Source organism: Canis lupus, chromosome 2 (genome assembly GCF_011100685.1).
Source record: "Canis lupus familiaris isolate Mischka breed German Shepherd chromosome 2, alternate assembly UU_Cfam_GSD_1.0, whole genome shotgun sequence".
Taxonomy (NCBI): Eukaryota; Metazoa; Chordata; class Mammalia; order Carnivora; family Canidae; genus Canis; species Canis lupus.
This window is the reverse complement of record NC_049223.1, coordinates 18561946-18586134: the sequence shown is the minus strand read 5'-3', so window position 1 is coordinate 18586134 and position 24189 is coordinate 18561946. Positions and strand designations below refer to the sequence as shown.

The following is a 24189-nucleotide window of genomic DNA, read 5'->3' as shown; positions in this document are numbered from 1 at the left end:
TCTGTGGAATAGGAAGAGGAGGAGAAAAGAGATTCATATAAACTAACTGTTAGAATACCAGGTAGGAAAGAGGCGTCCTGGAATCTCACTGATGAATTTTGCTATAATTGGTGTTGAAATAAATGGAGCATCACTAGAGCAGTCTTAATGAATGATATTAGCATTCATTATTATAAACCATTCATACTTTTTTCAAAGATTTATTTCTTGGGGCACCTGGGTGGCTCAGTGGTTAAGCATCTATCTTTGGCTCAGGTCGTGATCCTGGGGTCCTGGGATTGAGTCCTGCATCAGGCTTCCCATAGGGAGCCTGCTTCTCCCTCTGCCTGTGTCTTGCCTCTCCGTGATAAATAAATACAATCTTTAAAAAGAGAGAGATTTATTTATTTTAGAGAGAGAGAGTGAAAGCGAGGTAGGGGCAGAGGGAGAAGGCAAGAGAGAGCATCTCAAGCAGACTTGGAGCTCAACCCTGACACGAAGTTTGATCTCACCATCCTGAGATCATGACCTGAGCCAAAGCCAAGAGTCGAATGCTTAACTGACTGAGTCACCCAGGCATTCCATTCATACTTATTTTTAAATATGCTGGGATCCCTGGGTGGCGCAGCGGTTTAGCGCCTGCCTTTGGCCCAGGGCGCGATCCTGGAGACCCGGGATCGAATCCCACGTCGGGCTCCTGGTGCATGGAGCCTGCTTCTCCCTCTGCCTATGTCTCTGCCTCTCTTTCTCTCTCTGTGTGACTATCATAAATAAATAAAACTTAAAAAAAATATTTAAAAAAAAATAATAAATATGCTGAACTTTATTATTATTAATATCTAGTTTGTAGAGAATGCAAAAGGTCCTTTATCTCTGTAGGCTTTTCTAATTCCTACACATAAATGGACTGATCTCTTTCCTGAATCTTCCAAGCCCTTTAACTTTAGGTATCAGTTCTGGCTTTCCAGGAAACATAAAACTAGAAATGCAAAAGATTTAGTAGGAGAATCACCTGTGAAAGGTGAAGAGCTGGGGGTAAGAGTTGACAGAGACTTCAGACCAGATGTGAACCTGGTATCCGTGAAAGGAAAGGCAGGAGGACTGGATAGAAGAGCCTCAGACTCCAGGGCAGCTCTGTGAAAATCTCACCAGGCTGGGGAGCCCTAGAGCAAAGATGGTATGTTAGAGTCCTGCATTGGGCAGAAATGGCTTTGTGCTAGGATCCCATCCCTCTGGTCAGTGACTGGCCAGGGAGGGCATGGCCTCTGCAGTGTGTCCTGAAGGTATGAGCTGCAGCCCATTAACTAACTACACCCCCTGCCACAGATTCCTTACAGAAGGAAGACCTGCGATCTGCACAGCACACTATGGCCAATGCACTTCCTATTTCATATGCCATGTCTCACTTCCAGTCTCTGTTGGAGTTATTAACTATGTATCTTACTTCCCTAACTAGCTTGTTAGGTTCTTGAAGGTAAGGTCCCCATCTGATTTATTCTTGGAAATGCACCAAGCTATGGCATACTTGGAAGGGCCTGGAGACTCGTAACACGAAACAAATCATCAGTAATTTATTTCTGCAGTAGTAATCATTTCTCTAATACATAATGCCTCATGGCATGAAGTCAAGGCTTCCTGAGCTACTGCAATTATTCAATCGGTTGCCCTTGGCACATTTTGAGTACAACAGTTTACTATCCTGACAGCACCCTCTTATTTACTCAGGAGTTAAAGTTTTCACCCGTTTCCCAAACACTTTTCCTTCTTTGACAGTGGCATGAGGTTAACTAGTCCAATAATCTGTGCTAGTGTGTACTTAGTCCACATCACATTTCCAACCCACTCAGCGCAGCATTTCATCTGACGCTTATGCTTGTATAACGTTCGTTTGATACATTTATCAGATTTACCATGCACCTGCTAAGAGTTCGAGTTCAGCGAAGAGTTGGCACCGACTACAGAAGACACTCGATAAATGTTCCTACTTTGAACAAACCAAATTCAACTTTTCCTTCTTGTGACATGGTAGGTGTACGATACAAATAGGCAAAAATAGACTGCTGCTCTGTATACCCCCAGCAGGTCTGAAGTCCCTTCCCCATCAACCATGCTTTAGAAGAAAATATATGGGGTCAGTACTGCTGGGGTGTCTCATTGGTATTTCCCTTTTAAACCAAAATATAAGCATTATTCTTTAACAGGTGATTAAGAGCTGCCAGTTTGAGGACATCATAGAAAAAATGAGAAGGTAAGAAGCCATAATTCTTTTTTATAATCTCACGTCCATGTTATTCACTCTGGTCAAATTGCTTTTCGTAGCACTACTCTTACTGTTTTGTCATATCAGAATCAGCTAAAAATACCAGAAAGAGGCTTACATACACTCAGACATACATATACGCATAGAAAGGAAGATTTCCTTTAAGCTACTCTATTTTGGAAGGACAGGGGCACCGGAGGGATTAACATCTAGCCTGAGAAAAGAGGGAAGAACTACCTGTTTCCTGAGAGCGATTTTACTTAAAAAAGAAACATTTATTCTTTCATTTTCCCCAGTTGCTTGCATTGCCTTACGAAATTATGAATCGATCAATATTTTTCAATTTCCACTAAATCATTTATAACACCGAGGACCCACTACAGAAAGGAGATCCAGGCTAGAATTGTTACAATGGCCCCCAATAAAGATCCCATGAGCTGAAATGTGTGAATACCCGAGGCTTTACAAGCCGAAGCCGGAGCAAGTGAATAGAAGAATCTCTTCCACTGTTTATTGGAGGGTGTAAAGTCCCCACATTGAGGAGGTAAGAATTGCATCCCCCTACTAACGAATAGGAGTACTGAGCCCTGAGCAAACCACTGGATCCTCAGAAAGCTTTGAAAGTCAGAAGCTGCGGATTCCTACCATCTCCCATTTAGCAATCACAGGGCTCGGTTTCATCCTTAATGATCCCGTTATGGCCATTTTAGGAGGAGCGGTGCCAATTTTTCGACCATCCAGAGTTTATGGTTTGTGAGTGGCATTCTGTGTACGAGAAAGCTGCAGCCACCGGAGCAGAGGCACTCCCACGGGCTGCTGTCAGCCTTCCTCACCCCACTGGACACCCCCAGCTCCAGCCAACCTCACCGCCCCTGAACTGCAGAGAACAGTCACACCAAATCATCACTTGGAAACCTGAAATTCCATGAGTCCTGCATTTCAGGAGGAGAGCAAATCTGATTTAGCCACAGTCCAACTTATTAGGGGAGCGTGGTGATTATGAAAATTCTGACCCCAATAGCCACCCTCTTCTTTAAAAAAAAAATCACAATCCTTTAAGAAAATAAGACTCGGCCTCCCTCCTTCATCCCCCAACTGTTTGTTCTGCACCTTGTGAATGAAGTCAGATAACATATTGGAGAAAATCTCTTGGCGGCAAGATTGAGCTGTAGACCTCGGTGGCCTGAAACATTATCATCTCACCTCTCGTTCTGTGGTCTGATTGAAATGAGCTTTGGAGATTGCGGTGTGGTCCCTAGAGGGCCCTACAGGCTAGTAAATCTATAGCACAAAGCCATTGCATGTATGAGTTCGTGCTGATTTTATGGGACAGCCTGTTTCCATTTAGACAGGTTCAACACCACAGAGCAGTCCCTGCTTTCTTCCTTGTGAGATTACATGCAGAACCATTTTTGCACAGAGTCCTCCACCTGGTATTTCCCTTATTACTTTTGTTTTCCCAGAATCATTAAAAATCTGTTTCCTGATGACAGCAAACATTTCACCCTCTGTTCACCTTCACTTCTCCTTGCAGGACAAAAGTGTCTTAGCTAGGAAAGCAGCTGGTTCAAAGTGTGTTCTTTTATTTTGGTTATAAAGGAGAATTACAAGGCTCCAACAATGAATAACCAGCCTCCAGAGTGTCACCTCGCGGGGAACTGTATCATCGACTCAACAGGCCTCACATTTCTGCCCATCGATGAATTAAACATTTTTATTTTTTTGGTATGTAATTTCTGGGAAATCCAAATGGGTTTAATGGGAAAATAAATTAAAAGAAAGGCCTTGAAGTCTTACTTCTTTGGGCTGTGTTAGTGTGGGAGAAATCCTAAAAGAGATGACTAGTTTATTGAAAATTTATTAAAATCTCTAATAACATTTATTATGACAATGATGATGGCAGGAAGAGCTTAACTATTCCTTTAGGATTTATACACACACACAAAAAAAAGGATTTATATTCAACCGAACCCAGGTAGTGAAAAGTAAGTATAAGACGGTGATTCAAAGAACTGTTGTTGACTGGGGGCGCCTGGGTGGCTCAGTGGTTGAGTGTCTGCCTTAGGCACAGGGTGAGAGAGATCCCGGGGTCCTGGGATTGAGTCCTGCATCGGGCTCCCTGCAGGGAGCCTGCTTCTCCCTCTGCCTATGTCTCTGCCTCTCTCTCTCTGTGTCTCTCATGAATAAATTTTTAAAAAATCTTTAAAAAAAACCCACAAGGAATTGCTGATTGGTACTCTCCACAGTAAGCTCAGTGGCAAAACTCAACATTATGGATTTTGGATTCACACAGACTCAGTCCAAATCCTGCTAGTTCCTCTTATTATTAACAGTTTGGCTACATTATTTACCTTCTGAATGTGTTTCCTTATTTTTGGAATGGCGGTTGAGGTATATATATATTAGGGTGTCTGTTGAGCCCACAGAAGTACCCTTTCTCTTAGTACTCCCCTCCTCGGACTAGGGTGGAAGTGGCCGTGCTATGAGTGATGACCTGGAATGGATGTCTGACCCAAACCCAAGCTGTCGGATTTTCACCCTGAAAGTTACCACTGAGAAGGAGTAGCAGACACAGGGTCTCTGCTTGTGTCTGGAACCGGAGAATGAGAGAATGGGATGGGCAGAGAAAGACAGCAAAGAGAAAGGACTCTTAGAAGCCTGATATAGAAGAAGTCAGTGTGGTTCTGAAACACGTAGTAGTGACTGAAGAAGTGGTTGTCTTCATTCTGAGGGTTTTTCATCTCTTGCCTAAGCTCATCTATGAGGCCAAATTGCGTGTAATATAGTACATTTTAGTGAATTTCCTTTCTTGTTGTACACAGTGAATTGCCTGCAAATAGAAATCAAAATACCCGGAGTGTCTGGGTGGCTCAGTCAGTTAATGCCCAAATCTTGATCTCAGCTCAGGTCTTGATCTCAGGATTGTGAGTTCAAGCCCTGCCTTGGATTCCACACTGGGCATAGAGCCTACATGAAAAGAAAAATGAAAATAACCATACTACCTACAGAAATAATTGTACCTGAGGATAAGGGCAATCGCGAATGTAAGTAAAATGGTAGTTACATTCAGTAAATGGGAGTTATTGTTACAAAGTCACTCTGAGCAAAATGAGAAGCACTTAGAGTGAAGCCCAATATTACAGAGAGATTATAAAGGATGTTAATGGAGGAAAACAGTAAATTGGTAGAAAATGTAATCGTTTTGGGGATGCAAGCCCACGTGCATATTTGTAGACAAAGATGATATGGCTTCATCACGTAGTGAATTTATGATTACTATTATAGGGGCAGTGAATACCAACTAATGAAGATTACATTAGATTTCATTACATGCTTATTCTATTTATATAATCATTAAATAAATTGGCAATTACAAGTTGTATTTGTGAGTGCTGAAAGTGTCAAGAAACTACAGAGCAGCAGCATTTAATACTTTAAAATCATGTTTGGTTAGTGGCAGTCTTAAAATAATTTTTTTGGGTCTTACCTCTTCCAGCCTCAGGTCAGTTCAAAAGGAGGGGCTTGTGTACATTTTGAGTCACCAGATTTACAATTTCGCTCTACTTCCTTCCATCTCTGTCTCAAGCTAGCCAATTCTTGCCCAAGCTCATCTCTTGCTTGAAATCCTTTCCTAAATATAAGTGGTAACAACTAACATTCCTAATGTGTTCTCCAAACTCTTGCCTTTGAGCTAGAGTTTCAGTGGCATGTGGTCATCTTTCCTCTACCAAATTTTACCATTTTACCATACACATACACACACTGTTTTACCAATTTTATGGTTAGGTACTTAGAAAAAACCTCCTAAAAGGCTGAGTTAGGGGTCATTAACAGGAGAATTCTTTAACAAGGAGCATGATAGACTATAACATAGAAATTCACATCTTTCCAAAAAGAGGACCTCACTCTGCCTTCCCAATGCCAGTAAGATTTTGAACAGTGACTCTGCTGTGTGTCTCACTCTTTTCTTTTCTCTTTCAGAGATTTCATTACATTTATTCTGACCCTGAGGATGGGGGCATACAGGTTACTCACCTTTTCATTCACAGGTCCCCAAAATGCTGAGAGCCTCATCTGGTCCTTAGGGAGAAGACTGCTCATCACCCAGAAACTCTGATCTCTAAGTTCTATTCGATGACTGAGATGAGATGTGGGATTGTCCTCCTGTGGGGAGAGAAATATGTTCTATGTGTGGAGGAAGTGTGCAAAAGAGGTGCCTTATTCCAAGAGATTTCCAGCTGTTCACCCAAACCTGTTTCTTTTCCTTTCTCTACATCAAGATGACGTTTCTTACCCTTCTGTGTGGGGGATTCTACCAATGACCCGTGATTACAAATGAGAGGCGTCATATTCAGATCTGGCCCATAAAAAGCCCTCAGATCTGTACTCCTCTATCTCTATCCTCTTTCTGTTGGATAGATGTAAATGGACAAGTTTTAGAATCACACATCGAAGACACAGAACATGAAGTGCAACAAGTCAGAGCCTCAGAGTAACTGATGGCTTGGAGGTTGACTCCCAGTCAGAAACTCCTACTAAATTTACAAAACTTAGAAATAAACACCAACATCATTCGAAACATTCTACATCTTGAGGTTTGTTGGATATGCTTGCTAGCCCTACCCTAAACCACACTTCAATATTTCCACTTCATTTAACATCTTGATAAAGTTTCCTGATAAAAGTAAATGTGCTGCCTTTCAGAAATTTCCTGAAATGCAAATGGCACGAGAGTTAAATGTATCCTACCTAGCAACGGTCCATGAAATTAAATATCTGGAGACATTCATTAGACAAATGTGGTGTTTTAGAATTTGCATTAATGAAAGCACAGAAGCATGTTCAGCACATCTTTATTATTCTGGAACATAAATACTAAAATATCAATAATAGGTACACACTTTTAAGGAAATGATCAATAATGAACCAAACACATCTTTATGGCTCTTCAAGGATTTAAGCACAAAGCATAGTCACTGAAATGTCTTAATGCTAGATTTATACTTTAATAGGAAGCATAAATGCATTAATTTTGCTTTTTTTCAAATATTAAGATTTTAAAAATCTAGCCATTCTAGTCTATCTCTGAAGCCAGCTACTATTAATTTACTCTGAAGTATACAATTTATTATAGATTTCTAAAACCTATGGAAAGTTACTACTAAAAAGTCCATTACACTGTAACAAAAAAAAAAAAAGTAGAAACACAGGGTACCTACTAAAATTCCTCCATTCAGAAATAAAAAAGACAATCATCTATATTACCCCCCCAAAAAAGTATAAGACACTTCACAATGTTGTCTTGATTAATCACAATGTATATAGCAGAGAAGTCCCTTTAAATATGTAATATTCACTTATTTCATTAGGAGTTACATTTGTGTATCATTAGCTTCTAGAATTTTCTCACTAACACTTTGAAAAGATAAAAAAGAATTTTTATGAGATAATCATCCTCCTCATCTTGTCCTCATCATAATAGCAATGCTGCAAGCACTGAATCCTTGCGTACTTACCACTTTACGTGGATCTTCATGCACTCTTCCTCATAGCCCTATGGTTAGGTACTGTTAATAATAACTGCACAACTCCAGGGGGCACCACTCATCTACTGGTCTATATAAATGGTGCCTCTTGGAGTTGTGTAATACACAGCCTCCAATGCCATATGTGGTGGTCTTGACTTTTATTATTCTCACATTAGAGAAGAGAAAACTGAGGTTTATAAAGAGAGACGAGAAAAAACATTAAAGAAAATGAAATCTATACCAGAGGCTTTCTTGGCTTTAAGAGTAGGATTCAAATTAATTCGTTTTGAAAAGACAAATAACACTTGCGCTGCTGCTAAGTATTAGAGCAATGAAATTAAGTTTGGCAAGAGTCTATAACCCCTGCCTATTCCTGGGCCTCTGCCCCTAAGTGAATGATGAAAAACCATCTCCTAACCAGCAACCAGGTAGTCAGGACCCCTCTCCTGTGTTCCTCTAGCTCTCTGGGCATTTCTCTCTGATCACATCACTGTCATTCTTTAACATGCTATTCTTTCCCTGGGATATGAGTTTCTTATAGGTAAATTGTCCCACCTTTGTAGCTCTAGAAACCAGTGCAGGATAGACATTCTGTAGGTTTGGGGAGAATTAATGAAGGGGACATTAGTTTTCATATACAACTGAATGCTAGATTTTTACAATTGCTTTTCTATTGGTCACATTGGAGAACCAAAACGTCAACACATTTCAGCGATCAAGCCGAAAGGAAATGGAGGAAAATGTTATTTGATAATCAAAGACAGCTTTCTTAAAGAATTTCCTTATCATGAAATCCCAGGAGTTGAACTACAGATGGCATCTGGCAAAAAAACAGTATCACGTGTCTCGAATGAAGACAATTTTAACAGTAAAAAACAATATGTTCTTCTAGAGTTCCAATTGCTCATTTCCTCAAGTTTGGGCTCATTTGAGCTCTTAGATTATTTAATGTTGAAGGAAAAAATATTTATTTACAGTTAGAGTCACCTACTTGTGAATATTTTTCAGGCAACTGGAAGAAACAATTAGCTGTATTTAAAATGATTTCAAGTGCTATTGAGCTGCTGGAGTGTCCTTTTCCAGGTTAGTTTGTTCTTATCTTGGACAGAATGCTTTCGACCCGTTTGTTGATTTTTGGAATGAAGAAAAGAACTGCAGGGATGAGGACAACAAACACTAGAGAATATGCATCCCTGATGCCTCTTCTCTCCTCTGGCAGACGATGAAGCAAAGACAGGGAGTCATACTCAAATTTGGTGGGTCAGATACAGAGAAGAGACTTTGGAAACTTCAAGAATAGAACACCTTTAAGCTTGGAGATCTTAGACATAGGAAAAACAAAACTAGAATATCACTGTCTACTCAGGAATCTATTATATGAAGTGTCTGGGGCAAGACAGCAGCAATGTTTAGTGTCAGAAATGTCATTTCCTACTGCTTGTGATTAAACAAAAGTGCTCGGCAATCTCGGATGTCTCAGAGATTGGCAAGTCATACCTCTAAAATGTCTACTACTGTACGTACACTCTTACTGTATATCTACTAAGGAACATGAATAAAAGTCAAATTTGTCACTTGCACTAGAATAATGAGGAGACATTGGTTTGTTTTTATCTTGCCTTGCAAAGGTGATGATGTTGAGAGATTACAAAATGCTAGCAGGTGCACGGCTCACCTCAGGAAATTTTATGAAGTCAGGAAGGTCAGGATTCATTGGTTTCAACATGTGTTACGAAGAGGAGAGTAAAACTTCCTTAGAATACATGCCATAGGAGCTTTCAGAGTTCCGTGCTCAAGGAAATATTTAAAGCAGTCTTGACATTCTGCTGGAAGTCTGGGCCGTAAAGATGGGGAAGCCATAACAATTCTGGTCTTCAGTCATAATCCTTAGAAAGTTTGCGACAAAATAAACTACTTTAAAGTGTTCCTAAGGCATACAGAAATCAGAGATTTTTGAAGACCCAAGGATTCTGTTTTGTTTGAGTCACTACAGTAACTCATTGAATAATACTGTGGAAGATGAAACCTGCTGACTATCATTTCTTACTCAGTTTCTAATTTCTATGCAGAGGCCACACAGGCTATTAAAAAGTTGGCTCAAAATGAGTTATAATAATGAGAATTTTGTGAACTGTTTTCAGACTGCATTCACCGACAACTCAAAATAACACTTGCTGGCTGACTACGAATATGCCAAAGTACAGCATAAACTAGAAAACAATGTTCTCAGGAATGAAATCAATGCACTGGCTCAAAGGTTATATATATATGTAACTAACAGTCTCGCTCTTCATCCAGATCAGGGAAACAATTTAGCATATCTGATTGAGAAGAAAATTTGCTTCCCGAAATCCCTTACAAATTATATTTAGCTTATGTAAGAGAACAACCTTGTTCTTACACAATACAAGCTGATTTAGGGTAAGAGATTATGGTAAATTCACTGTACCCTCCAATCAATTGTTGATTCCACATGGTGGCATAGATAAGGTACTCGTTATACTATTCTTGCTCATTTTCTGTAAGTTTGAAGTATTTAAAAGTAAAAAGCTTAAAAATGCAATTTCTTCCAACTTCCATTGCTTAGCTGTATAATCTGGTTCAAGTTTCTGGCTTTTTAGAAACTCCAAAGTTCTTGTTTACAAAATGAGGATAATACTGGCAAGAACATCAAAGAATTCAATGAAATAATCCATAACTAAAAAAAAAAGCTAGTGAAGGTTTACTACAAATCTGAAAAATTATTTTCTACTTATGCTTGGCTATGCATTTTGATTTTGGCCAATTATAAATAGCTTAGTACCTACATGACATCCACTATGATAATAGAATATGCTGATATTATCTTTATTAAATGGCCATCACTTCTTAATGATACCCAGGTTTTGGAAATGCAAACATTTTAAAGTAGTCTATTATTGAAGTGCTCTGTTTAGTTATAAAACAAGTATATACATCCAAAGGTAGTTATTAAATGAAACCAAATGGATTGGGAATTTATCTGAAATGAAACTTTCTTTAGAAACAGTGTGGAATTTTTAGCAGTTTCTCAAAAAAAAAAAAAAATAGAGAGACAAAAAAAAAAAAAAAAAAAAAAAACCAGGAAACAAATGTTTCCTTGTTTTTCTAAGTGCAGTCAAAATGTTAATCATTATTTTTGTCTTTTATAAACAGTGAAGTCATTTGCTGTTATCAATGTGTCATGGCAGTAGGAGAAATATTTTATCAACAGAGAAAATAAATACCAACACCTCCTCTTGAGTAAGTGGATACCAACGTTGTCATTAGGACCAATGCTATTTTTCACCTAATGGACTATTTTCCTGATTCTCGTGAGAGCGATAATTACTCTAGCAACTTCAATGTCTAACTTTCATTCTACTTAGAAATATTTTGACAAACTGACAAGAGTTAAATATGCTGCAACAGTGAATAGGTTCCTTTTGTCTTTATCATACTGAACACATTATTCTGTGAAGATATTTTGAGGGGCAGGTACCTCTATCCAATTTCTTAGCATAGGAAAAGGAAATTAAATATATTCACAGCCCCAAAAGGAAGTTGGTAATAGAATGGACTGGGGGAGAAGATGGGGCTGACCACACAGTCTTTTAATTTTGTGCCCTTTCAAAAGCTGCACATTCATGAATACAAAATCCATTCACTGTGACAATAGAAAACATTCAAAATCCAAGCCAATTCTCATAACTTTTTGTCCAATGAGACTAGGTATACTGTTCTCTCGAATCTCAAGAGAGGTGGAAATATTGCATCTCTGGCTAAGAATGTTTAAAGCCCAAACTTTAAGCTTTTGACTGAATTATATGGTACAGCCCCCACTGAATCCTGCTTATGAAATTCCAATTTCAAAGAAACTGGGGAATCACACATGTTTGAACTGGATTCTTCTGATAATAAATGAGAATACACTAGGACTATGTGGGGGGAAACAGGACATGAATGTTCAATAAGCAATTGCCTTACTGATGCAAAATGGAAATAAGCATTTTCTGCAGAGATGTTTATTACTAGAGGCCCAACCATTCTTACAGCTAATATATGGGGAATTTTATGATTCTCAGAAGAGTAACTTGAGTAAATTCCTAATGAGAAGGGTACCATTCTGGGAAGCCCATCAGCATTGGGTACTTAAGACAAAGTTGTTAAAATATCACTGTGTTTACTCAAAGATCAGCAAGCCCGGCAAGTCTACTATAAGGTAAAAGTTTTAATAGCTTATTTCTAAGACTTCACACATGAGTAAACATTTCATTTCACATATTTGATGAAAATTAATCAGAGCACTGTGTTACAAGTAAAACAAATAAGAGTATGGGATCCTACATATTATATTTTGATTAATACCAAAGAATGATGAGTGCCCAAAATGAAAATGTAACAGGTATCATTTCTGTGAGAATTGCTTCTGGAGCTAATGCATTTAATGTCTAGTAACTAATTCTATGGGGAAAAAAATTTAAAGGCCACATAGCATATTCTCTCCATAATCAACAGGACGACCTATAAAAAGCTTTAGCGTTTTTAAGAAAGACCATGAAACTTAGAGCCAAACTACTTGGGTTCAAACTCTAGTTCAATCACTTAATAGGTGAGTGACACATGGGAAATTACTTGTAGCAGCTTATGGTTAGATATCCACCCAACATCTCTTTTTCCCTTCCTCCTTCTCAACAGAACACTAAATTTGTTCAGGTACACACTTATTCCCCTTGAAGCCTTTAATCCCAGGGGTAGGAATAATTGTAAAAGTTGGCTCCATATTCCCTTTGTCAATGATTGGTTTAGGAATGTTTGTGTGACCAATGTGAACCCATGAGAAACAAGGAAAGGTTTGATGGGACTTTGGAGAAAGCTCTTTCTCCTTCCTCTGGCACCTCTTGTGTTAAGATGTGACTCTCTCCTCTTCTCTGGATATGTACAGATGTACATTTATGAGGCCTGCATGTGCTGCTTTTGTTCAACGAGTCTTAGGATGAAGTCAACACACTGAGTTAAGCCCATGACTCTTGCAGGGAAATGAAGTCAGAACCAAAATTCTTAGGTTGCCCTGTTTTGGACTTCTAGACCTGTGGCCAAGAATTCTACAGTTTAAGCTAGTTTGATGGAGCTTTATGACATTTTCAGCTGAAGGTAGTCTGATCCTCCTGAGCCATTTTCCTATCTGAGAAAATCAGATTGACAGCTACATGGCAATCTTGTGAGAATTCATGATAATACATGTAAAATATTATGCACGGCGCTTGGTGCAATACGAGCTTTCAATAAATGGTATCAGGTTTGCTAGTTGCCTGGCACACTGAGTACTTGCTATTAACTTGGCTCAAAATGATCTTTGGCAAATCTTTTAACAGCCCTGATTTCTGATTGCTCACATTTCTATATCGGATGAGAGTAGTGATATTAGCCTCCAAAGAGTACTCTGCAATAGCTGAAGCAAGGATTTCAAATCTCTTTGAGGTCCTCAAAAGGCAAGGAATAGAATAATGCATTGGTATTTTATTGAATATCACCAAAACACACACACACACACACACACACACACACACACACACACACACACCTTAAAGCAAATAAAACAGAGTCAGGCTGAGAAAAGAAATTAATCTATCCCATTAAATACTCCTTTCTAAAAGAACTCAGGAGAATACAACATATTGGAAACTTCCAAAATTAATTAAACTTTAGAGCGAATATAGTAGGACATATAAAAATGTATTGTGCAAGCTTGAATCATCACTCCTTAATTTAGAAAAGTTAAAATTTGGAACTTATCAAGAAGGCCAAGGCAACTGAAGAAATAAAAACCCAAAGAGAGGAGGATAACATGCTAAAATTTAAACATGTTGGATAATGTTATTTTTCCATACAAAGCAACATGAACAACAATAACACTAAAAAGAGAATAAAATATTGATGAAACACACCAGCTTCAGGCATACCACCTGAATTTGAAACTTAGCTCTGACATTTGTGTGCTATATAACCTTGGGCAAGTTTCTCGGCCTCTCTTAGCTGGTTTTCTCATATATAAAAATAGAGATAATCAAATCTACCTCACAGACTTAGGTTTAAATAAGACAAAATAATGTAAGCCAAGTTCTTGTACAGGTGCCAAGTGGATAGCAAGCACTTAATGAAATATTTTTACTATATTCTTGTGATAAAATGGGCCCCGTGGGATCCCAGGGACTTTTGGTAGTCTATCATACAACCTGGGTTTTTTAAAAAAAGGCTCAAATTTCAGATGGGCAAAGGAAATTTCTAGAAGATATTTCCAGCAACCCCAAGAAAAGACAGGTGACAGACACTACAAAAATAAAATTGTAGGGGAATTTCTCCTTCTGGATAAGGTAGAGTAGCAGGGACCAGATTTAGCCTCTTGTCCACAGCAACTAAAAACCAACAGACAAAATATATTGAAATGAAACCATCATTGAAATGATGGTTTTTAGGCATTGGACATTAGGCAACTCAGGAAGGGCATGGGTCAGTGGAGCCCCACAGTTGCCCTAGCTTACTACTTAGATGGTTCCCAGGCCACAGCACAGGGAGGGGAAGCTTAGGCACACTTCACTGGTCTGAGTAGAGGCTACAGATTTAGGAGTTAGGGACTTCCAATGCAGATCCAGAGTACAGAAGGCTTCATGGAGAGAAATCTCCTCTAGCCTTCAGCTGAGCATTGACCAGCATATGTGAGGAAAATACCTAAACCTGGGAAAAAGAAACACCCAAAAGGAGCAGACAAAACAACTCCTAAAAGTTAAAAAGGATAGAATAATTCATATTCTTCCCAGACAGAAAAGAAAATCTTGTAATTCATGGGGCACTCAGGAGGGCACTCATAAGGGTATTGTCTCAGTGTGAGAAAAAATTTACCCCAGCATAAGCACTGCTATGGTTTTAACTAACAAACACTAAAAATAAGCTTCAAAAAGGAATGAACTGTTTATATATAGGTCACTTAATTTTGCCCAGAAGAAATCAACATTATTTTTAGGAACACCAAAATATTGAACACTCACAAAAGTAAAATTCACAGTATCTGGCATTCAATAAAAAAATTTCCCTGCTTTCAAAGAAGCAGAAAAATACAGCTTATATTGAGGAGAAAAATCTAGTGGAAACAGATCCAGGAACGACACAGATGATAGAATTAATTAAAAAGGACACTGAAAGGGTTATAAGTATATCCCATATGTTCAAGAAGGTAGAGGAACGAACAAGCATGTTAAAGGAAGACATAGCAGATATAAAAAGCACAAACTGAACATCGACAATGTTTGAAATTAAAAACATACCTGGGCGGGGGGGTGCCTGGATGGTTCAGTGGTTGAGCATCTGCCTTTGGCTCAGGGTGTGATCCCGGGGTCCTGGGATCAAGTCCCACATCAGGCTCCCCACAGGGAGCCTGCTTCTCCTTTTGCCTATGTCTCTGTCTCTCTCTTTGTGTCTCATGAATAAATAAATAAAATATTTTTTAAAAATGAAAAGATAAAATAAAAACACACTGGATGGGATTGACATCAGATTAGACACTGGAAAAGAAAATATTAGTCGAGTTGAAGACATGGGAATAGGAACCATCCAAAATGAAAAACAAAAAAAAAAAAAGGAAGAACAGATAAACAGATAAAAGGAGAGTCAGTAATCTCTAACAAATTTTGAGAAGTTTCATGTGTGTTAACTGGTGTCCCTGAAAAGGAAGAAAGGAGAGGGACAGAAGAAAGTATGGGAAAAGAATACCTTTTCTCTATTATGTATACAATGTATCTTTATCACGTATCACTCACATTTTCTTGATAAAAAGATTGCTCTCAGAAGAGTGATGACCCAGAGAAGATAAGATGGGCTAGAAGGATACTCCTGTTCACCCATCTTCAGGAGTGTATTTGTGAGTTCCACTATGGAGTCAGCCTCTGAGGCCATATGCAAATAGGAAACGAAATTACTCAGTGGATTTTTTAAAAATCAAAAATAAGATATAGTCTTATTGGTTCAAGTGCTTCAGATACTTCTGGTGACTCTCTGAAATTCCTTGTGTTTACTAGCAAAACAATGTATTTTCATGTACATAAATAAAATGTTTTGAATGTCTTAACTATATTACATGTTGCATCTTAACCATACTTCTAAGGTAGCTATTTAGGATGTGAGCAGATCTGTTATCTGTAACATTTTCCAATTTTCCCAAAGCTTCCTGAAATTCATGAAATGATTTAGAGTGAATGACATGATATAGTACTGAGTTGGTACATTTTTTTGTAAGCAAGAAAAAAACTAGCCTCAAACTGGTCTGATTTATGGCTTAATTCAGTATTCTATACATAGAGAGTCCTCCAAAAAAAAAAAAAAAAAAGTCCTTGGTTGATTACCTGGCTGAGAGCCCACATATTTACATGCAGAAGGAAATCTTCTTTCATGAGAGTCATGATCTATTTGCCTTTCCCTTTTGTTAGGAAAAAAAAAATCAGAGACTTCAAGGACTATTATACTGCATAACGCTAAACTCTATGCAATTGTTCATGGAGTCCTTTCCAGGGACCTTACAGCACTATGGACTACATGCTTAAATGAACATTTTTGCCTTATCCTCAGATTTGGATGAAAATTGTTTTAGAATCTTGCTATTTGGTTACATTGCCCAGTGATGCTGAACAAGTAAAAAATAGAATTAAGCAAGTTAGTATTTCCCCTAGAAACTGGCAACATGTGGTATTATGAGCTGGAGTCCCAAGTAAAGTTTAGTACTGTCTAGCACCAGTACTCAGACTTTCTATTTTCAATGCCCATGGATGCACTTCAAGTTTAAGAGCAGAAGATCAAATCTAATCCATCAACATTTAAGCAATGCTCATTACACCCACAGATTCTTGAGCGTGTCACCGTGAGACTTAGTGGAAAATCCATAAATCTATAAGGTGGAGGTCATAGTTTTCTTTTGGTTTTGAAACTTGTGGTAATTTACCATTATAGAACAAAAAGAACTGTTGCTTATGACTTACAACTCATGTGGCTGACATGTTATCAAAATTTATGTTCTATTGTATTTTAGGAAGTTTAAAAAATTCTCCTTTAGAACAAAAGGACATTATTGACATATCATAATAGAACATGTATACTGTTGTCCTCTGCCAAAAAGGAAATGTTAAGATGTGATTGAGGCCTCCCACATATTTCACAACAGTTACAGATCAACTTGGGAAAGAGAAAGAATGCACATGTTCTTTTTGACCAGACTTTTGGTTAACAGGTGATCCTAGCTGAGATTGTTGCAAAATTTCAACATGCCTTCATAATGGCAGTACAAATGTCAATATAAATGTTAAATAGAACACCAACTTTAGTTATGTTCATGTGGAAAGGTCTACAATTTTCTCCACAACTTTTTTTCTACTGAACTTTACCAAACATGGGTATCATTAGGATGCTGCTTCTTGCCCTCTCAGTGTTGGGGGAGGTCATCGATAGGACATGATACCCCGTTGACCCGTGAGCTGAGCCCTGGCAAATGGAGGCTCCTTTCTCCCTCCCCTGTACATTCTATTTGCCTGGCATGCATTCTCTTTGCCTTCCCTGATTCCAAAAGCTGCTCCAAAGGAAACAGCCTCAAGATAGTGATGTGGTGTTGAGACCACCTGGACAATATACACATCTGAACTCAGTGCAGGCCTCTACACAAACATTTAAGATTACCAGACAAATGTGGAGATCTACTAGTCTTGCAGCCACCCAAGATGATCCCATATGCAAGGTCTCAACTTATTAAAACCGCCACCAACAATGTGGAGTGGCCTGCCTTCTTCTTTGGTCTTTCCTTGTGCTCTGTGTACAGGGGCCAGTTTTGGAATTTGCCTGGGGAGCTCCAGAGAAGTTTGTGAACCAACACATATCATTTTGAACACTTCTGAAATTTGTTATTGTTGACACTTAAAGATTCTATTTTGATAGTCTAGAGAAAATTTCCGAAGATAAAATAGAAAGTTGTACGGGAAAAACTTAAGTAAATTCTGTCCTAATCACATGTAATTTTTATTAAAGTAACTTATCTCCATACAGTATATTTAATGGTTGATTTCAGTATATTCTCTCGTTTTTACTCACTAATCACATATTTCCCATACCATCAAAAAGAGAAGTTTAATTTATACTCCCCAGAAAACATTTTAAGGGAAACATTTTACTAACCATAAAGTATTAGAGTGTTCTATTTTTAATAATCCACTGTTAGTAACATGATAGACATTACTACTACTGCTAGCAGATTTTTAAAAGCAAATTAAATCCATTAGAAGTTGCAGAAAACAGCCACTTATTTATCATCACAAAAAGAAAGATAAATAAATTAGACCTCATGTAACTAAAAGCATGTCCCTTTTGGAAAATATTTATATATGAACTTTGAGGTAATTTACGGAGCTAATAGGTTTCATCTGTGATAGAAGAAGAAATAAAATGTGAACAAAGAAAGGCACAAAAAATGTCAACCACAATGAAATGAAAGAGGTACTTTGCCAAAATAAGCAATAACAGCAAAGTGTTCTGAAAAGAGAACATTTAGTAAAACAATCATCTGGCTAAGATAAGAATTCAGATCTTTATTTGTAATTAATGCGGCATGCTGACAAGTTTGCTCCACTATTTCTACTCTCCTCGTGATGGTACAAAGACAAGCAGGGAAAGTAGGAATATAGTTACTTAGTTAAGTTAAAAAACTTATCCAGTGGATGAAGGGATGATCTATGTTAACAGGTAGCATCATAATGTACGGGCATGATGTAAAAATGGCAATATTCAGTAGCACTTAAGCTTTGATATGGATGGCTAAATTATTAGTCTTATTTCTCATGTAAATAATACACCTTTCCTTAAGAGACTTAAGTCTCTTCCTTAAGTTTTTGTGTATTTTAATCCTTACAGCTTTCCTCTGACATCTGTTAGGTCATTGTTAACTTGTGTTTCACAGAGGCAGGCCCAAGCCACCATTCTCACATGCTACAACCTCCCTTCAAGTGACAGTTCTTGGGGAAAAGACCATGATTTACCTTAAAATATCCTCATTTTGATGAATTAGAATGAAGGGGACAACTTTTTTATTCCCTCTACCTAGAACCTCTCTTTATCTGTTAACATCTTACTCACTTTCTGGGTTTTTATTCAGAAATTACCTCTTCTCTGAAACAGAAACAGGTTTAATTACTCTTGCCTCTGTTCCTCCTCCTACTTTATTCGTAGCTGTGGTAATAACATTTATCATATTGTATCATGGTGGTAGATCATACACATGTCAGCTTCCTCCTGCAGAACTTGGTTACCCTTGTGTCCCTCTCACAGAGTCTGCTATAGGGCCTGGCATGAAGGAGCTGTTTGATCATTATTTTTTAATAATGATTTATTATTTTTTACAAAGTGTGACACCACAGACAACAGGTAAGAAAAACTGGGTATTATTAACTCTTCATGCTTTTAAAACAGCTCCTGTCAGTGGAAGAGGCTTAAGAGTAAGGCAGGAAGTTAATATAAATTTTAAGGAGTCATTTAAAAATAAAAATGGAGGAGGAAAAAAACTGGCCTAAATCCAACTGGCACATCATTGCAGCTAACGACCCCAGTGAAGGTAATCAGAGGTAGGCGTATTACCACCCGAAGAGGAAGACTTCTTTCCTGGATAATCAAGGGTTTACAGTAATTTCTTAGATGCACTCTTTAGGACAGGAAGAAGGATGAGAAGGATATTATTAATAATAGAGATGCCTGCTCAGGAAAGAACCCCAATGAATACAGGCAATTCAGCTGTTCTCTCCAGGAAAGGTCTTCAAAACAGCATGACTTTTATTATCAGCCCAGTGAGAGTGGAAAGAGCTCTTAGAGACAGTAACAGGGAAATATTTACCAAGTCCCTAGCTCACGCCAAATCCTTTGGCAAGAGTTTTCATAGATTATGTCGTTTTCCTATCGTGAGTTAGATTATCATGGTCCCCATTTTACAAGGAGGGAAAGTGAAGAAGATCGAACAACTCCATGAGTTGCTGAGATTGCAACCTTAGCAAGGAGCTTTAATCAAAGCAAGTTTCAAGACTTTTCCTATTATGTTCTACATCCACTGCTTTTAGGATTTGAAAACACTGTTTCTCACCTACTGCATTCTATTAAAACTATTCCCATTTTAAGACACTATGCTTAGGCTATTTCACATTTGCTAAATTGTAATTTGAGGATTCCTTTCAAGTGAAGTTGGAGAATTTGTCTATATTCTTTGGGCATCTCATGGAAACCACGTTTAGGTAAGTTGTTGTCGTAGTAGTGATGACTGACAGGTGTGTCTTTCACCGTTCTAGAGAAGGGCCAAAATCCATACAGCTTCACGTGCTCACACAGTTCAACTGCCACGCTTGTGATCATCAAGCCAGAGGACAGGCGAAACTCTGTTACTCCCTCGGTTCTCCAGAAAAGGGCAAGATTTCTCAGGTACTTGGGATGGAAAAATATAACCTTTTGTCTTGCATTAGACTCTTTGAGTGTGCTATACACTTTGAAAGAGGCAATCGTGTTGGCCCTGAAAGAAAACGCTGGCAGGAGAAGGAATGCGTCTCCATAGGTTGCAATGTCCTCCAGAAATATTTCCTTCTTTTTCTTTAAGTTCCCATATCTGCCAAATTAAAACAAACAAACAAACAAACAAACATCATCATTATAATCAAGTAGCATTTTTGGTTACATGGGCTGAATTTACCACCGGCCGAGCCACTGAACCATCTATATCCCTGCTGTATATAAGAGACAAACCCTGAATTCAGAGGCCAAGTACAAGTAAGGTGCCTGTAAGTATCAAGGTCTAGGTGTTCATCTCTCTTTTCGTAGTGTCCCTAGGCTTCTACTTTTATTTTCTTACTGGGCTATATCCTTACTGGACACACATTTCTTACATTATCTTCCAGCTCAGTAATTTTTTTCTCTAAGGTTGCTTTTTGATACAGAAATATCTTCCAAATTAATAATGATTAATGTTTTCCTAAACATAGCACACTCTTAAAATGTCTATACATTAAAAAAATCACTGAGTTGTACACTTGTGCTCTGTGTATCTTTTTGTACATGTGATCATAAAATAGGTTTCCTTTAAAGAACCTTAAAAAACTATATTCATACACACACACACATTTTAAATTTCCTCTATGTATTGCCATAGCTTTATATGCTTGATTTACATACTACCTTAGTAAATATACTAGTATGCATGATTGTCTGTGTATAGAAAGTAAACTTTTGGGATACAGGTACAATATTTTGTATTATCTTAAGGGATTCTAGAACTATATGAGTATATACTTTTATGGTGTATTGTATTAATAATAATTATTAGTCAATTTTGGTGAAAACAATGTATGGGATTTTTACTAATTATTAGTCAATTTTGATGAAAACAATGTATGTATGGGATTTTTACTAATCAGGAACATTTTTTAGTGGCTACACTGTGCAAATGAAATATAGGAATTATTTTTTGGTAATAAACTATCCATAGTAAAAATTTCTTTTTTTTTTTTTTTTTTTTTGCCAGGTTCTCCTAAAGCCTCATTCATTCTCTGAAGTTTCTAAATAAACTGTTTCATCAAGAAACTGCTCCCAAGATAAAAGAGTAATGCTAACATTCTGAAAGAAAGTTCTCAAAAGTAACTTCACTATTGTTAAAAAAGATGAAGAGATAAATGAGTTTTCACTTGATTAGTAATATTCAGCTTATGACATTGGAAGTGCAATTGGTTGGGTAGCCCAGCTGGTTCAGAGGTAGAATGTACAACTCTTGATTTCAGGGTTTTAAAGTTTGAGCCTCACATTAGGTGTAGAGTTTACTTTAAAAAATAAAGTCCCCCAAAAAAAAAAATAAATAAATAAAGTCCCTAAAATAAAATAAAATGGGTTTCTTTAAAAAAAAAGAGGTAAAGTTGCTCATACCTCTTATAAGCTACAACCTCGAAGAAAGTAAAATATGAATATATTCTTATATCTTTCCCCAAAAATCATTCTGGCTGTATTGCAAGTCATTTGAGCAACAAGATTAGTGTTCAAACTAAGAAACACGTTAAACAATAAATGTTCTCAAACAGTTGTATAAGTCAGAGATACTTACTTTAGTCTTATGATACTGGGATTTACAGTCACAACATTGGTTTTGCTCCCAACATCTTTACTAATATTTCCTGTGATTGGGGGGAGGTTACATCTGAAATTTGAAAAAAAAAAAAGGTATTTTCAAAATGCAACTTATAAAAAAAACTGTGTACACTTACCTGTACACATATGATCACTGTCATTTTATTGAAGAAAATCATAGCTGTTATGGGGTTCTGCGAAATACATAAATTTGATAAAAGCTTTCAATATTAAGACCCTTACACATATCAAAATGAGAAATGACATTACCTTGCCTAGCTTTTGAAGAGTTAATAATCCTTTTATTAGAATTGTTATTTCTATTAATTCTATTCCCACAGTGGTATGATCATCAATTTACAGATTAAAAAAAAAAAAAAAACAGAGGGACTGCAACAAGTTTACAGAGTCTGCCAGAAGCAAAGACTACATTAAAAAAAAAAAAAAAAGTCTCCAAACCCTGAAATCTCCTGATTCCCATATGGATAGTTTTTCTAGCAAATTATGCTGTTAATAAATAAAACCCCAATGTTCTCATAATGATGTTTTCATATAAATGTTCTCTTCCTCTTTTGAGTACTAATTTGTTTTTAGTACTCAAAACAAATTAAGAATTGTAATTCTGAGTAGTTATATTCCTTTCACAAAAAAAGGGAAAGTTGGTTATGACACCCTAAGTATTGTTTGCAGAATTTCAAGTAGACCATTTCTTTAAAGCTATACATACAAAGGGAGCATCTGAGTGCTTCCTAAGGAAAGCTGTTTCAAGTTGATGTGTTCTGGAGAACTGAGCTTGAAACAGTATTCCACACTCCATGAAACATAAACTCAAATGGACCGTGTCCATCTCTCATTGATAAAAAAAGATGTTAGAAAATAATTAAATATGGCACCTTGGGAAAAATACATATTAATCACAGATAATACAGAAATGCCTTCATTAATGGACATCCTGTAATAACAAATCTACTTTCTAATACAGTCCCATATATTTTTTAAAATCAAAGGTGATTTCCAAGAGAGTATCATAGGAGACTCCAAGGAGAAATATTGAGTATTGTCTACATACAGTGGTAGTTTGTAAAACCACTCATCATCTCTTTTTGTTCCTTACCCACTTAACTAGTAGCTCCCCAACTTTTGAAACGGAAAACAAATCATAATAAGCAGTTCCCAGACTGTCATGATAAAACTCTGAACATGTGCAGTCAAAGTACAGGCTTAAAATTTAAATAAATTTTAATGACCATGACCACATTTAAACCCTCATTTGGCCATTCAGTCTGGAAATGTCAGTTCCCTGATACAGGGAACTCTATCAGAAACATTCGTGTCCTCAGTGAATGTAGAATCCAGAAATAAGCAAAGCACACTTACTGCAGAGTTATAAATTAAAAAGATTTTAAGATGAGATTTTTTTTTAAACCTAAACTTGTATTTCCTGTATCTGCTATTAGATAAAATGGATGTGTAGCCATAATACACCCTACAGATGTTTTGAGAATTTTAAGTCTATAAAAAGTCTATTACAAGAAGAATTATTTATCTTCATTATGGCTTTTTCATACTGAGTGCTTTAACAAAATGGCTAAATCATTTGGGTATTGGTCATTTTAACAGAATCATGAGGAGCACATTCAATGACCCAGTGGACTTTCAGGTCTATTGTTCTGTCATTACCTTTAGCAATAAAAACTTAAATGAGATTAAAGCGGTAGGACAGGGAGGGGGAAGCTACTGATTGAAAATCCTGCTTCTTTTCAGGTGCTAAAAAGGGCAGCATTAAATCAATAAGGATCAAAGGCTCTCCTCTGATGTATGAAATCAGTGCCCCTGAAATAGGAAGAAACAGATTTCGACTCAGTTTTTAAAAAGGTGCATTTCAATTGAAATCCATCCTCACAGGGATGAATCACCTTTCCATCGTATCCTGAAAGCACAGAAATTCTGCAGCTTGGCTTATTAGCACAAGCACACAGAGAAACCACGTTTGCATCTGTTTTTGCAAGCTAGCTGGTACTGAGGTACAAACACATTTGAAAAGACCAGAATTTTGAAGCTCCACTATTTAATTTCAAGTCAGAAAACTAAACAATGATGTTGCATGGTAATACAATGCTTAGGTTATCATTTTCTCAAATGTTATCTGAGAACAAAAGTTTCTTGAAATGCTCTCTCTCTCTCTGTGTGTGTATGTGTATATATATATTTCCCCCCATTTTTCCTGGTGAGCCTGGGAGATGTTCTCCA

The 24189-nt window shown here is 37.3% G+C and overlaps 1 protein-coding gene and 1 long non-coding RNA gene across 2 annotated transcripts in view; one reads left to right on the top strand and one right to left on the bottom strand.

The window, feature by feature from the left end:
- The window catches only part of LOC111091443, a 51772-nt gene extending 30120 nt beyond the window's left edge, over positions 1-21652 (top strand). Inside the window, exons 2-6 of the long non-coding RNA XR_005355270.1 lie at positions 1884-2004; positions 2181-2227; positions 10942-11028; positions 20124-20253; positions 21347-21652. This is a non-coding gene — a long non-coding RNA (uncharacterized LOC111091443). The remainder of the gene's footprint in view (positions 1-1883; positions 2005-2180; positions 2228-10941; positions 11029-20123; positions 20254-21346) is intronic.
- Positions 19966-24189, bottom strand: part of ST8SIA6 (ST8 alpha-N-acetyl-neuraminide alpha-2,8-sialyltransferase 6) — a 134287-nt gene continuing 130063 nt past the window's right edge. The window contains 2 exon segments of the mRNA NM_001287030.1: positions 19966-20434; positions 21917-22009. Of these exon segments, the coding sequence (NP_001273959.1) occupies positions 19966-20434; positions 21917-22009 (562 nt within the window).